A 15,455-nucleotide genomic window follows, 5' to 3' on the forward strand; every position below is an offset into this window, starting at 1 on the left:
CTTAACTGAGGTCCCGGTTGCCTGAGCCTGGGTGACTCGGAGCCTGGGGCCCAGGTCTCGGGCCTTGTGGTTGGCCCTCCTCGGGAGCGCCACCCCTCCAGCAGGAGCCCCTGTGGCAACAGGCTTCTCCAAGGCCAGCAGGGGGCTGCAGGCGCCCGAGAGGAGTCCCCCACCCCCACCCCTTCCGTGGATTTACTAATTGTGTCTCTAAGGGAAATCAGGGCCGCCACTCTGCAAGGGAGCAAGGAGGAAGATAACCAGGCCCCAAGGGTGCCCCTACCATACCCCCTGGCGTGGTACCAGTCGGGGCACAGCCAAGGGTAACATGAGGCCAACCACCACAAGCCCAGCCATCGAGCCCTCTAAGGTCACGGACTTCTGACTCCCCGGGACAGCTGAGGTGCTGGCTGAAGGCCAAGGGGGGCACACACAATGGCTGCGGGGGACAAAGAAACAAAGGACTGCCGAGGCTTCCACCCATGTTTCTGGACTTGCAGTGACCGAATCAGCATTATCTCTCACTCTCTCTTTTTTTTTACATTGGGAATTGTTTTGATTTTACTTATTTTGTTAATATTCATGAAATTCAGTGCCACTGTACGACAATCAAGCAAATTAATGATTGCAGGTGAAAAACTCTAAAGCCCCCTTCCTTGCTCTTTGTTCCCCCCAACACCCTGTCCCTCCCCAGAGGTGGCCACTGCCATCAGTTAGGTATGCAGCCTTCCAGACACTTTGGTGCATTATGATATACAGTGTGCCTTGGGAGATCTTTCCATATCAGCACATACAGTTCTTAACTGCTGTACGGTATTAGCTCCACACCACCAAGGATCTAAGTTGGGCTGAAAGACATGCGCCATTTTGCATCTTCAAAGGTTAGCTACTCCCCAAACTGTTCCCCAACAAGGCTGTTATCACTTGTGTTTCTTGTTTTTTTCCTAGCCCAAATTAGATACTATCATGAAGAAAAACTATGGCTTTCTGATGGACACAGTATGTTTCACCATTCTGTTAGTTTATATGTCACTGATCACCCGTGAGGTTGAACATTAACCACATCCAGGCTGTTGGAGCTAAAAACAGCTCCCATAAACTGCCGGTAGGAGCATGGATTAGCACAATCGCTTGGGAAAGCAGTTTGGCAATATCTGGTTAGAAGGAAGATGCTTAATAAGCCCAAAGGACCCCAAAATTTCCCCTCCAAGCCTAAAGACCCAGGAACCTCATCTCCGCGTACTTACCCCTAGAGAAACTCACACATGGGCACAGAGAGACATCTTTTAAGTATATTCATTGCTGCAAAACACTGGGAAGAACCTACATGCCCACCAATAAGGGGATGGATAAATTGTGATGATTCATACAACTGAACGTCTATTATACAGCAGTTAAAGTGCATGAACTAGAGCTATATGTATCAAAATGGTTATATCTCAAAAACAATGCTCAGTGAAAAAATCAAGTTGCAAAACGATACATACATACATCGATTCTATCAATTATGTCCACTTAGAAAACATAAACATTCTATATTGGCTATGGATATATACACACATATACATATATATGTACACATATACATATACATACACACACGTATGTCTAAGAACACAGACGAGAAGTAAACACACCATTTCCTGGGTAGTGCTTACCTCTGTGGAAGAAGGAAAGTAAATATGACAGGTGAGGAACTTCACTTGTGCCTGAAAGATTCTATTTATTGGAGAGAGACAGACAGATTGGAAGCCAATATGGCCAAATGTTAAAACCTGTTCACTCTGTGTAAGTGGGTATCGATATTTGTCACAGCACTTGTCTGGTATATATTTTTCTATCCTAATCCTTTCGTGTCACTGTGTCAAGGTATACAGTCAGCAGGAAGATTTGTTTGTTATCGGGGGGGGGGGGGTTGCCCATTTCCTCTCAAGAGTTTTTCTTTTCTAAGATTTTATTTATTCACACCCGACATGGGGTTCGAACTCACACCCCCCGAGATCAAGAGTCACAAGCTCTACCAACTGAACCAGCCTGGCGCCTGGCTCTGAGAGTTTCTATTTCCTGAAAGGGGATTTTTAACTCCTCCCCCCCCCATACTCATTTTGGATTTGTTTCTACCGTTGTTCTTTATTTTCACCATGTTTTTGCATTGTCTCTTTCCTTCCCACAGACTGACGGGGTACTTCTCTATGTGACCTTTGCCCCTAGAGTAGTTTGACAGTCATACACTTTATTCCTACTTTTAGAAATCGTCACCCTTAATTTTTTGCTGTTGTTGGAGTCAGCATTTCCAGTGACACTCAAGTTTTTCTACTGTTGGGAACACCAGAACAAAACAAAACAAAACAAAATAAACAACAACCCACAAAAACCCTATTTCAGACACAGGTGCAAGGGATCAATTATAAAGTCACTTAGTACCACCATTTTAGACAAAACCAAACAATTCCACTATACCATGTAAAACCAAAAGAAGAACTTTAATAAGCTTTTACGGCACTGCAATTACAGGAACATTAACCCATAACATGCAACAGAAATGATGATGCCTTCCGGACATAGTTAACAGATAAACTTGACGTTACAGTTAACAGCAACATAGTCTACCGAAGAAAACAAATGCAACTTATTTCAACTTTCAGGTTAGAAACTGTATGTTTTTACTGCAATCTCAAGTAGCGCTTAGAAAGTTTAGTCTTCCTTTTTTCTAACCTCTAAGAGAGACAATGTGATTTTTAATGCAATCGCACACAACCGTTTTCACATTGGAAGTAATCACAAGGAATCAACAGGTGTAGGTTAATCACTGGTTTCTTTCAATTGTTAATTTTGAGAGGGCTCCTGCAGTATTGTGGGTTTCAGATGGGGAAACTCATCTGACCAGGAGCAAAGAGCCGTGGACTTAGAGTGGGGGAGGGAACATGCAGCGGCACACGGGGCAAGTGCCTGACTTCTGAAGCCAGATGGACACGCACGGCTTGTGGAAATAGTGGTGGCAAGGCAACTCGGTTGCCACCTCCCCCTTCACATATTCACTACAACAGATGGGGCAACACATTTCCTGCCCCACTGCGCTGTGATCTTCGGTGACCAGGATTTCGGGGAGAGTGTCGATGCTCTCCTTGCTCGCCGGCGGGTTGGCCACCTCCACATCCACGGCGAGAGACTCCAGGTGCGCCAGGGCGGTTTCCATCGCTTGGGCCAGGCGTTCTTCAAGCGCCATGTAGGTGAGAAACTGAGGATCCACGTAGGAGATGGCTTCGGCCACCCCCAAGCCGTCTGCGAACCCGTCAAAGAGGCTCCAATCCACTTCGAGGTCTTCGCTCACACTGGAGTCGTCTTCAAGGTTGTTGTTTCCATCCAGCATGAACACCCCGGGCTGCGGAAACTCCTGGCCCGATTCATTATCCCCCTCGCTGCTACTCTCGTTTTCGTTGTACTGGAGCCAAGGAACTTCGCCTTCTCTCGGGGATGCCTGCTCCTCTTCCCGAAGAGATGCTCCTTGGATTTCTTCAAGTTCGCCGCCACCGCCGCCGCCGCCGCCGCCGCCGCCCCCACTGGCCCCCGCGCTGGGGCTGGCGCCCGCTCCGCCACTCACTCTCACTTGCTCGGGTTCGTGCTCTTCTTTCCCCGGCAGGGTCTCCCAGCTTTCCCCACTGGACGACAGGTTTTGCTCTCGAGCGCGGTACTTGCGACGCAGAGCAGCGGCCCACTCTTTGTCGCTGTCCGAGTCTTCATCACAGTATTTGTAGTAGTCGTCGCTGTACGTCCAGAAGTCAGGGTCGGCCATGGTCCGTCGGCGTCTTGGCACCTTCTCCGGCTTCACCTGGTCCTTCCTGGCCTCCCACTTGTCTTCGGGGTACTTCGGCTCCGAGTAGCCACTTGAACTCTCGCCTCTGGCTCTTCTTGCTAGGCCATCCGAGCGGCCTTCCGCAGTGCTGGTAGTATCCCTCCACCTGGAAGTACTATGTGGCATATCATCATCATCATCAGTATCAAAAAATATTTTTGGTTTCACGCAGTTGGGGCTCGCCACATTTCTGATTTTGGGCCTCACCACCGGCTCCTCTGCACTCTTTGGGGTGTTTTCCCCACCACCACAAATACTCACAGGAGCCCTGCTGGGACGGGCAGGTACATTCTGGCCCCGTCTCTGCCTCTCCAGGCTGTCGCCAGCGGTAGCCACCTTGCCTTCAGCAGATGTCTGAGAGGCCATGCTATTCTGCTGCAGGAACTCGGCTCTGCTAGCAGAGCGTCTTGCCGCAGGGGCCGGGTCTAACTTGTCAAGCTCCTCTCTCACATCACGCTTAAAGCTAGAGAACTGCGGGGGCACCCCAGCCAAAGACCTGGCCCCTTTCTCTGGGTCATACGGCTTATCATCTTTACACTTGCCAGTTTTCCCTCTCACTGGCGCTCGCTCAACAGGCCCAGCCCCCTCCTCCTCACTATCATCTGCCCCAAAAGAGTCAACATGTCCATAAGCCATTCCTCTTCTGCCACCCGAGGCCCTGTACTCTCTTGGTGGGTACCTGGAGTAGTCCTCATTATCAACATCCAGGCCGGCTCCAGGGCTCTCACTGTCTTCCCAACTACGACGAGGGATGGAAAATGGCGACCGGCTCCTCTTGGTGGTTTGACTGGGGGCTGATCTGTGCATTGGGACTTCGGATGTCGTCTCTCTCTGGCCGGAAATCCTTTCCTGCTGGCTCGTGGATGGCCTGAAACTGACATAAGCATGCCTTCTTCCATACCTCCTGCCTGTATTGGACTGATACCCTCCTGCCGGCTTGGGCCATACAGGCTTGCTAGATTCCTGACCCATGGCTCTGACTTAGGAGGGTTTCCAATACAGCTGGGGCTCGAGTGGAAAGGTTCCTGCTCCCTGCACAAAGCTTTGGAGATGGGAACGTCAAATCAGTTCGTAATAAAAGAGCAGGGACATCTATTTCCACTTCAGCAGGCAGGTAACAGAAAGAATAAGGGGCCTTTACAATTAGTTTCACTTTCTTCTAAGGCCTGAGGTAGCATTCCAGTGACTGTCAGGTGTAGACCTGGAACACATTTTTAATGTTGGCAAAATGATTACAAAACTGGGCGGATAGGAGAGCCAGACTTAGGGGAGAATCTGACAGAAGGTGGTGGGGGGGGTGACTGGACGCTGGGAAGGTGGGTGAAGCACTGTGGAATTATGCCAACATGGAAGCGGAGAGACTGTTGCAGTTATTTTAGGGGGTGTCTGCGTCTTTTCTGAGCCCTGCAGACAGACAGGAGAAATGCAAATTGGAATAGGATGGAAAATATAGATCCCCACGTGTTCATGAGTGCCTACGTGTCTGTCAGGAGGAGAGGGGCAGGTGAAGGGGGGCAGCCATCCTGCCGCGGAGAGATGCCTGTGTTTGTAGGGGGAGGGGGCAGGTGTGTCGGGAAGAGGCGTTAGTGTCAGGCAGAATGAGACCCATTCTGGATGTGGGTAGGAAAATGACAGGTGCGGGTGGGGCTGGCTTCAGAGGAGAGGGGTGTGTGTAAGCATGACAGAAAGACAATGTGCATGCGTGGTTGTCTGTGCAGCGGCTGCAACTCTGTGGACGGACGCCTGTGTACCGTGTCTGTGGCAGACAAGGAAGGGTCTGGTGGCACCGGGCAGGGGTGGCCTATGGTCTGTGCGCGTGTGTTCGGCAAAATGGGAAGCAACAATGGAGACATGTCAGCGTGAGCCACTGCATCCACGAGAGGGACAGCACAGGAGAGGGGTGCGCGGGTGGCCAGTGGGTGGAACAGGGGTCAGCAATCAGAGAAATATGTGTATTCATGAAGCTGGCTACCAGGGAGGGGGCTTGGTGTCCCTGGAGAAGGATCTGTGTGAGTGTGTGCACCGCAGGGAGCAGCAGAGGAGGGCTGTCTGTGCACATACGTAGCAGACAGGGAGCAGGGCTGGGAGCATTTGTGAGGGCTGGGTGAATGAGAGTGTGCGGGTGTAGACGTATGTATGTGGCATACGAAAAAGGGGCCAGCAATCAAAGGATATCCTTATGTGCGTATGTGGCAGGCAGGGGCTAAGGCAGCCCCAGAAGGGGTGTGTGAGTGTGTGTGTGCGTGCGCGCGCGTGTGTGTATGCACTCACCAGAGCATACAGAGGCAGAAGGAGGGGGCTGCTTCTGGAGGTGTGTATGTGGCAGGCAGTGAGAAGCAGGGAAAGGCACTGGAGGGTGTGACAGTGTGCAAGAGGGTGTGTATGTGTGTGTGTCCATGTGTGCAAGGGGAAGGGGATGTGCCAGAACCTTGAGCATGGGGGGGGGTGCAGGGAGGGGGCTGCATGTGTGTATGTATGTACGCCCGCGTGCGTGTGCATGCACGCGCGCGTGCCATGTGTGCATGCGTGTATGTGTAGGTCCCTGCCCACACAAGCGAGACATGGGGAGGGGGAGGGGGCCGCAATGTCATAATGAGGGACGGGGGTGGGGGGCGGGAAACGTTATCGGCTCAAACCGCAAATCCAAACCACTGGCCAGGGAAGGGGGAAAAAAGAAAGAAAAGGCGTGTGAGGGTCTAGTTTCTCCCTGGGAATAATTTGTGTTTTCCCGACAATTATTTTCCTGGGAACTATAATATATTTACCTAAAAATCTTAACAATTTACCATTCAGCAAAACAACTGCAAAATGGGGGAAGAAAGGCCGTGGAGTGCTCTGCCAAGGGACCAAGAAGGGAGGAAGGAGGAGAGGGCCCCGACCACCACTCCCCTTCTCAAACAGCGGTTAAAGCCGTTCGAGTGGGGGCTGCGCCACGCGGAAGGGGCTGGGGGACGGAGGACGGAGCCCCCAGACAGGTCGGGGGACACAGGCCTCCCTCTGCAGTCAGGTCGTGCGCCCGCCCCACCCCTTCCCGAGGAGCGAGCCTGCAAATCTGTTCGCTAGAGGACCCCGAATCCTCGCCCCCATGCCCGGCCACCTGTCCCACCGCCCCGTCTGGATGAAGCGAGGAAAGAAACAGCCTTTCACTCACCCAGTCCTGACACCCGCACGCTTGCTTTCGCGAGGTGCCGAGCTCTCGGACCTCCGACCGCCAGACCGAGCGCCCGAGCCGCGGCTCCCGGTCTCCAGCTCCTCCCCCGGCAGACAGCAACAGGGCGGGCGGCGACTGCGGCGGAGGAAGTGATTGTGGCGTCGCTGGGGCCCGCCCCCTTGATGTGGCGGGGGCGGCAGCTGTTCTCGACAAATCAGGGTGGGCCCCAAGGCATTATTTCATTTTAAATGATGAAATCGTCAAGGATACTGAAAAGGACAGCAAAAAATGTAACCAACCGCCAGCTTTAACAATGTTAAACATTTAGCCCTACTCCCTCCTGTTCTGGTGTTTTTTTTAAAGATGAAATCTACACGTTCTTTCTGATTAATTCCAATGCTAAAGTAATTATAATAATATATCATACCCTATGTTATGTGTTATGGTTTGTACCAGAAGTATGGAAGATGTGAAACTATATCTCTAGGGTTGTGATTTTTTTTAACCTCGTAATTGAAGCAATTGAACTGTTTACAGTAGAATTTGTTGCTGTTAATTACAAAATCAAGCTTCTCTATCCAAAAGAAATGATCAGTCATGAAGCGCAATACCTGTTCACGATCTGGTAATCGTACTGCAGTTTAAAAAATACTATAGCTATACCTTTTGGATTTGTGTAATTTTACTAACTCCGAACTCTTTTTTTTTTCAACTGCACTTTACAATGTATCTTTAATATTTACATCGAATGTAAAGACTCCCCATGTTCACGACAATAGCAAAGTTTTGTTCCTGGAAATAAAATGCATAATAGAAGAACAAGAAATATTAGGGGTCACAACATAGTAGAAATAGGATGTATGTGTAAGGAAATAATATGTGGAATGTATGTATAAAGAAATAATACGTAGAACAAAGAGAAAAATTCAATCTATCAGAAAGGGCGGAAGTGGGGCGCGAGGCAACAAGAAAGGATATTTTTAAAAAGGGCAGGAATAAATCCAAATATATCAGTATGTAGTGTGGATTCACACCTAGAAAAAAGCAGACTCTCCTTTTAAGTATTTTGTTTTTTTGAAATCTGGTTATATGCTGTTTGTATGAGTTTCACTTAAAGCAGATATAGAAATGGAAAATATATGCCAGTTAAATACTGGAAGGAAGGAAGAAGGAAGGAGGAAGGGAGCGAGGGGAAGGAAGGAATTTTAAAAAGAAAGAAGAAAGGAGGGAAGAGACATGTAGCAATGTTAATATCAGAAAAATCAAGAACTCAAAGTGAAAAATATTAACGAGAACAAAACAGGTTGTTTCATTCACAGAGAAGATGCAGTCAGTAAACTTCCTATGCCAAACAATGTGATTTCAAAGTATATGAGGCTAATATGTTAGAAATATGAAGAGAGATCAGAAAGTTTTCAATTATAGTGGGAAACTTAACCACACTTGTTATGGTATAAATGAACCAAACAGATTACAAAATAAGTAAGGATATAGACAAACTGAGCAATGCAATTAGTAAACCTAATCTCTCTCTATATATTTGTACTCAAGAAAGGATGCATTTTTATCAAAAAATTTAAAGTATTTCAAATATACAGAAAAGTAGAGCATAAAATGCACGTTTGCATGTACCTGTCATACAGATTGAGCAAATTTATTTTCTTCAGATTCTCAGATCTGAACTGATACCCTTTATCATTATGTAATGCCCGGATTTATCCCTGATAATTTGTTCTGGAATCTGCTTTGTTTGGAATTAACATAGTTACTCCAGCCTTCTTTTTATTAATGTATACCTTCCTCTATCCATTTACTTTTAATCTCTCTGTGTCTTTATATTTAAAATGGATTTCTTGTAAACAACATATACTTGGGTCTTTTCTTTCTTTTAATCCGTTCTCCTCTCTTTTATAATTTCAATTATATTGCTTATTTTTACGTTTTTTAGTGGTTGCCCTTGAGTTTGCAATGTACATTTGCAAGTAATCCAAGCCCATTTTCAAGTGACACAACACTACTTCGTGGGTAGTGTAGGAACCTTGTAACAGAGTATTCCCAATTCCTCCCTCGTGTCCCTTATAACATTGTTTTCATTCATTTTGCTTATCCATAAGCCATTATCATCCATTACATTGCTGCTATTATTTTTTTGAACACACTGTTATTTGTGAGATCAGTTAAGAAGAAGAAAAATGCAAACTTTGATTTTATTTATACTTCCATTTATTCTTTCTCAAATCCTCCATTGTTTTTAAATGTAGATACAAGTTGCTGACCTATATCATTTTTTTTCTTCCTGAAGAATTTCTTTTAATGTTTCTTCAAGGCGGATCTCAGAGTGACATCCTAACACTTTTACCATATTTTACTTATTAAAAATGAATTAGTAGGTCTAGCTCACATTCATGGGGAGGGGGTTACACGAGGGCAGAAACTCCAGGAAGTGGGGCTCACTGGGCCAGGACATGGATAGGAGCATCTCAACTTCAGCAGATATTGCCAATCCATTTTCCAAAGTGGTTGTACCAATTTATTTATTTCTAGGAATTCTTTCTATATCCCAGAGACCAGATGTTGGTTATATTTGTACAGTTGCAAATATCTTCTCCTAATTGGTGTTTTCTTTAAATGTCAATATGAATTTATAAAAGTACTTAAAACAAACCACGGGGGAAAGTTTTTTAAAATCCTGAAGGAGACAAGACCTCTGTAAGTTTGACAAAACATACAGGAGCAAACAAAAGAAAAAGGCTCAATTACATAAAAACAAAATCTTCTGGCAGGCAAAAATATAGAGATAAACAATTCTAAGTAAAGTAAAGCACAAATGAAAACCTGGGGAAAATATGTGCTGCTAATTTCATATATATATATGATATATAGAATGTTAGATATACTCAAATGAAATCCTATGTGCATTAAAAAAAATTACAGCCTTTTCTTCTGTGTACTTGTCTCCCTCTTCTATCTGTATCACTGCTCCCCATAACCTACTTCAGTAACCTAGTATTCATTACTTCATGTTTTTCTTTATACGTGAATAATCGTATACAGATAGACATATACTTATGTGCGTATGTGTATATGTGTGTTGTGTACATGGGTTTTTGCCTGTCCTTTTTTATTAAAATGGGATCAGCTATAGATTTTTGCACTTCTTGCTGTTCTTACTAAATAATACCCCCCGAAATCAACTGGTAGGGCTTGAATTACTAATCTTCAGTGGCTGCCTAGTATTCATGTTGTGGATTTGCCATAATCTATTCAGCCATCAGCCTACTGATAGATGATTATGATTCTCAGGGTGGTGGTGGTTGTTGTTGTTGTTTTTAACACGGTGAGCAATGCTGTCTTACATGTCTTTGTATTTATAGGTCCTTAGGTGCCAGGGTTTTCATTTCCATGGAATAATGTCCCGGAAGTAGGATTGCCGGGTTGAATGATGTAGTAGATGAAGCCAGATTGCTTTTTTCCCCGAGACTGGGGCCCTTCCCATTTCCATGGGCAATGTGTGGCCCTGCACCATGGCTAGCTTGACTGATCCTAGAGCACCGACTGCTGACCCATGCTGGGCCAACTAGACTCCTCTCCTAGGGATTTGAAACTCAAAAGGAGACACACAGACACTGGGAAGATTTGAGCTGAGTCATGTTCAAATCAATCAATTCCGAAAACCAGCCCAGGATCTTTGAAATATGGTCTTATCTTCTGCCCAAGTTAGCCAGAGTTGAACTCTGTTGCTTGCGACCGAAAGAAACTTATGAACCCTGGTAAGACTGAGCCCTGAACCTGGTCACAAACTCAGCCTTAATCCCGGCTACACAGTCAGCTCTGATCCAGGCCACGGACTCAGTCATCACCAGAGTTGGAGACGGAGGGCCACTCCTGGCCCCAGACTTCACTGACCCCTGCTTGGCATCTTTCTGGCCATGCTCCTGGTTGCAGGAGGGGGCAGGAAAGCGAGTGGATCCATTTCAGCCACATGCATCCTGAGCCTTAAAATTTAAGTCCTCTTTGTAACAATGAATGCTGATGACTTTGGAGACAGAGGGGAATGCCTTGTGAAGAATAATTGTAAAGTCTAAGTCAGATGTTTGGGGACGTCTGGGTGGTAGGTAATAATGGATCCAAAGGAAACCCTGATCGGAATGGGCAGCAGGGGTTTGGCTGTGGAGACAGACAATGAGGGCAACAAACTCTGAGCCTGGCTCAAGGTAGTGGAGACAGAGCAGGGATGTGGGGTGGGGGGCCAGATGTCTGAAGCTGGATGGGGCTGGGCTGAGTCTCATGCTAGAGCCTGGATGGGTCCCGATGAGACAGAGATGCTGGGCCCCAGGAGAACCTAAGAGTAGCTGCCATCCAGGGAGGTTCAAGCAGTCTGCAGCCCAGAGTCCCCCTCCTTTGTCTCTCCTAACCGTCTGGCACTGCCTGGACCAGCAGGATGGGCCCCCATGCTGTCTGGCCCTCTCCCTGCTGTCCTGACTTCCCACAGGCTCCAAAGCCACCTGCCTCCTCCTCCATCCCTCCAATCTCTCCTGCCCTTCATCCTTTCCCCTGGCTTAACTTCACATTGCGTGCCTCCCGCTGAGTTTCAGGGATTAGGACTGTCTACTGTGGGACACAGCTCCCTTCTCTTCTCCCCAGAGCCAAGAAGCTCTTGCCAAGATCTGGTCCCAGCCTCTCCCCAAGGATCTCTGGCAGAAATCAGGTAGAGATTGCTGGGAGTGGGGCCAGAGGGGCAAGCCCAGAGCGTGGGGAGGAGACTGACACTTGTCAAGCCCCTATCATCTGCCAGGTCCTTTACATACACTCGCTCACTGAATCTTTATAGCTAGCTGGTAAGGTAGCAATGCTTATGTTCCACTGGGGAAGCCAAGGCTCCGAGATTGTAAGGGATTTGTCCACGGCTACTCAGCTAGAGGTGGCAGAGCCCGGAATTTGAGGCCAGGAGCATCAACTCCAAAGCTGGCTGCTTCCAGGCCTGAGGCAGGAAGAGTGTGGTGGCCTCCGTTCCTGACTAGAAGGGAGGCCTACCAAGTGGGGCATTTCCTGGTGGAGACGTAGAGCGGCTTATTTTATCCATGGCTGAACCCCTGGCCCCAAGCTGCAAGGGTGAGTAGAGGGCTAGCTGGTAAGTGACACCAGCTAAGCCAGAGAGGCAGAGAACAGGCTCCCCTCATCCTTCCCCCTGCAGCCTCTGCTCAGGCAGCACTGGGCCACCCTCTCTCCACAGGGTTTCCCTTCGACCCTTGGTAGGTCTGTGCTTCCATCAACAGAGAGAGAAGGGAGCCAGTTGATGATACTGGGAGATGGTAGGGCAGGGCAGGGGGTGGAGATAGGCAGAGTCACAAGGCCAGAACATAGTGCACAGATGGGTGGGGCCGGACCCTGGGCAGGTCCCCCCTCCCCTCCCTGGGCCTCACTGTTCTCATCTCGGCAATGGAGAGATGGTATTAGACGGCGGCTGAAAGCAGGGAAGTGGTGTGATCATGTCATCAGGGAGAGCTTTGCTCATGGAACATGACTGGGGGGAGTGGCGAGGGCAGAAGCCAGGGTGTAAGCCTGGGAGATACATCAGTCACTGGCACAGGAGTAGCTCCTTTGGGCCCAGCCTGGGATCCAGGCCCTGCCCCTGGCTACCCGGCTCACAATAGAAGGGTGGAGGATAAGCAAATGAGGAGCTGAGGTTATGGAAAATGTACCTTTTTGAAAAGAAGAACACTAGGGGAAGTGCAAGAAGGCAAGAAAGAACTGGAAACCCTGCCAGTTACCCTGAGAGGGAGAGACAATGGCATCTCCAAAAAAACAAAAACAAAAACAAACACCACCCCACCTTCCGACTTCTGCCGAGGCCTGAAGCCCTGGGTGGCCTCTCAGACTGGGTTCTGGTTCCAGATCTGACAGCTCTGCTTGTCAGGGGACCCTGAACAAGTCTTTCTTGGGCCTCTGGGCCTCCTGTGTTCCCACCTGCCAAATAAGAGTTTGGGCCTAAACATCTTCCAGGGCCTCTGGCAGCTTTTGTACTCCAGAAACTTCTACAAGTTAGCTCTGAGTCAAGCCCCTTGATCTTGGCCCTGCCTCAGGTACTGCCAAGTAAGTTGATCAGCTGTGGGAGTCAGAGTAACATTGGCACTTCGGGGTCATCCTAGGATCCAGTGTGAACTCACCACAGCCCAGAGGCTCGGATTCATTGGCGCCCCGCCCATCTTTCCCACATCCCCCATTCCCACCTCTTTTGTGCCTTCCCACCCCAGTTTCCACTGACCTCTCCTTGCCTGGAACATACCAGACTCCCTGTTGCTTCTGCACCACCTCCCTTGCTCTACCGTACTTGGAATGCAGCGTCCCCACCTCCTTGCTGACTAATTCCTCCTGGTCTTCGCCAAAATGTCACCTCGTCCAGGAAGTCTTTCTTCCTGGCCCCCTAGCGTACTCCTGCTCTGAACCACTCTGGTAGCATCATCATGATCCTCATCACAAGAGTAATTACTTGTGCCGTGATTTTTTTTTTTAATCAGTCTCTCCTCTCAAATTACAATAACCTCTGTGAGGGCAAGGGCCTTGTCCATCTTGTTCACAGCTCTACCTCTGGTGGCCGGTAGCCTGGGAAACGTTCAACCAACAGATATGTTTCGAAAAAAATTCCTAGCACCGACCACGTAGCCTAGATCTGCTAGGGGCCATGCACAAACATGCAGGGTCTCATTTGGCCTTTGTATCATGTGCCCCTTTCTCATTTCTTAGGGGAGGCAGTGAAGGGGCAGAGAGGTGATAGGTTTCGTTGTGCCAGAAGATTCTGTGCGGGACAAGGCGCCCGGGCCGTGTGGACCTGGGCCTGGCAAGCAGGTCTGCCTGCTTCGGGCCTCCTGTTTCGCCTGCCACCACTCTTCGGAGAGAACAGCAGCTGTGGCCTCTCCTCGTGTTCCCATAGCAACCAGTGCTTACCTCCCGCTCACACTGGTTCCTAATTGCCTGATTACGCATCTTCTCCCCCGCCAGCTCCCGAGCTTCTTGAGATCAGGGTCCATGGCGCATTGCGTGCTCCAGGCTCAGTGAGTATTAGTGAAATGAACAAGAATGAATGCATGACCATCCATACACATGGGTTTTTTAAAAGCTTTCATCCCAAACAGGGCACCTGGCAGCCTGTAGTGGCTGGGGGCCGCGGGACGAGAGGACTGGATGCTCCTCAGCTCACCTCTGCTGAGTGGTGTGGGTGGCCGCCCCCCGCCTTCTCCTCTCTCCCCTGCTGCCTGGGGAAGCTCTTTAGAAAACAGGCCAGGCAGCCTTCATGGTGGCTGGTGGCGGGAGGGGGATGCTGGAGACGGCGTGACACCGTCCCTAACGGTCCTTCTCGTGCACACGCAACGTGCTCCCTCGCCACCTCCTTGCGCGGGAAGCCATCTCAAACGGCCAGAAGCTTTGAGAACTACCAGAAGCAACTGAGTTTCATATTCACTTCTAGTGCTCGGTTCACGACCTCCCCAGTCAGCCCCTGCCCCTCTCAGTTCCCACTGTCACCACCTTAAGCCAGTTCACTGTCATCTCCCACCTGAGCCGCTCCGCTAGCCCCCTCCCCGCCCCCCACCCGTGCCTGCTTCCCTGCCCCCTCCCACTCCATCTTCCCCAGCACAGACAGAATGAGGGCCCCAACAGAAAGCCACTCATCTTATTCCCAGCCAGTCTCACAAGGGAGGCAGCCACTAACATCGTTTCCGTTTCCGGGGGTTGACGAGAGCCTGTCCAAAGCACTGACAAGGGGCGGAGCTACCCACCAGTTCATTAGTTTAGCCCTTCAGTGTTTGTTGCCTCAAATGCTTGACTCTGGATCAGGCACTGAGCTTACCATGGTGGGACCAACATGAGTTCTTACTCTAGTGGAGGGGACAGAAAAAAACCAAAAAAACCACCCTAGGGTAGGGTTGCACTTTGCACAGGGAGCTACGAGAATGTTCAGAGAACCAGGGAACGCTTTGCAGAGGAAGGGACATCTGAGCTGGGCTTTCTCTCAGAAACCTTCGGTGGCGAGCAACAGAAAAACCATCTCTGACTAACTGACGAGAGAAAGGAATTGGAGGGGGGGGCGGGTAGGCTACAAGGAGCTTACACAATCAAGGAAAAGGCTAGAGAACCAGGTTGGGGTATAGACAGAAGCAAAGGTAGCGTTGGGGAGGAGCAGGGGAGGGGTAGGAAGTAGGGACGGTTTGAAGAGGGCGCTGCCGCTGAAATGGATGAAAATGATCTTGTCTTCTGTTCTTATACTACCTGCTCCAGATCCAAAGTCCAAAGAGAGTGTCCAGTGACCAGACTTCGTCCTATGCCTGCTCCCTGGCTAGACTGGGCTATGTCCCTTTGGCTCCCACGGTAGCAGGCAGACACATGGATTGACTATTTCGCCAGCCTTACCCCAGTGAGGCAGGCAGTTCACTGCCAAGAAGGAGGAATCTAGGAAAA

The 15,455-nt window shown here is 49.1% G+C and overlaps 1 protein-coding gene across 3 annotated transcripts; it reads right to left on the reverse strand.

Moving 5' to 3' along the window:
- Positions 1-1,283: 1,283 nt before the first annotated feature.
- On the reverse strand, positions 1,284-7,121 carry PJA1 (praja ring finger ubiquitin ligase 1). 3 transcript variants are annotated; one of them, XM_035028683.1, is made up of 2 exons: positions 7,002-7,121; positions 1,284-4,724 (listed from the first exon to the last, which is right to left on the reverse strand). In XM_035028683.1, the coding sequence occupies exon 2, from the start codon at positions 4,655-4,657 to the stop codon at positions 2,903-2,905; it is 1,755 nt and encodes a 584-aa protein (XP_034884574.1). In that variant the 5' UTR covers positions 4,658-4,724; positions 7,002-7,121; the 3' UTR covers positions 1,284-2,902. The 3 variants fall into 3 exon arrangements, with proteins under 3 accessions (XP_034884574.1, XP_034884575.1, XP_034884576.1); XM_035028684.1 differs by having other exon boundaries at positions 1,284-4,718; positions 7,002-7,107; XM_035028685.1 differs by lacking the exon at positions 7,002-7,121 and having other exon boundaries at positions 1,284-3,965; positions 4,530-5,337.
- Positions 7,122-15,455: the final 8,334 nt, after the last annotated feature.

The sequence above is a fragment of the Mirounga leonina genome, unplaced genomic scaffold, assembly GCF_011800145.1.
Source record: "Mirounga leonina isolate KUSES-001 unplaced genomic scaffold, KU_Mleo_1.0 Mir_204, whole genome shotgun sequence".
Lineage (NCBI taxonomy): Eukaryota > Metazoa > Chordata > Mammalia > Carnivora > Phocidae > Mirounga > Mirounga leonina.

Excerpts from the sequence above, each read along its gene's own strand:
- PJA1 (XM_035028683.1), bottom strand. The coding sequence starts at position 4,657 with ATGCACAGATCAGCCCCCAGTCAAACCACCAAGAGGAGCCGGTCGCCA.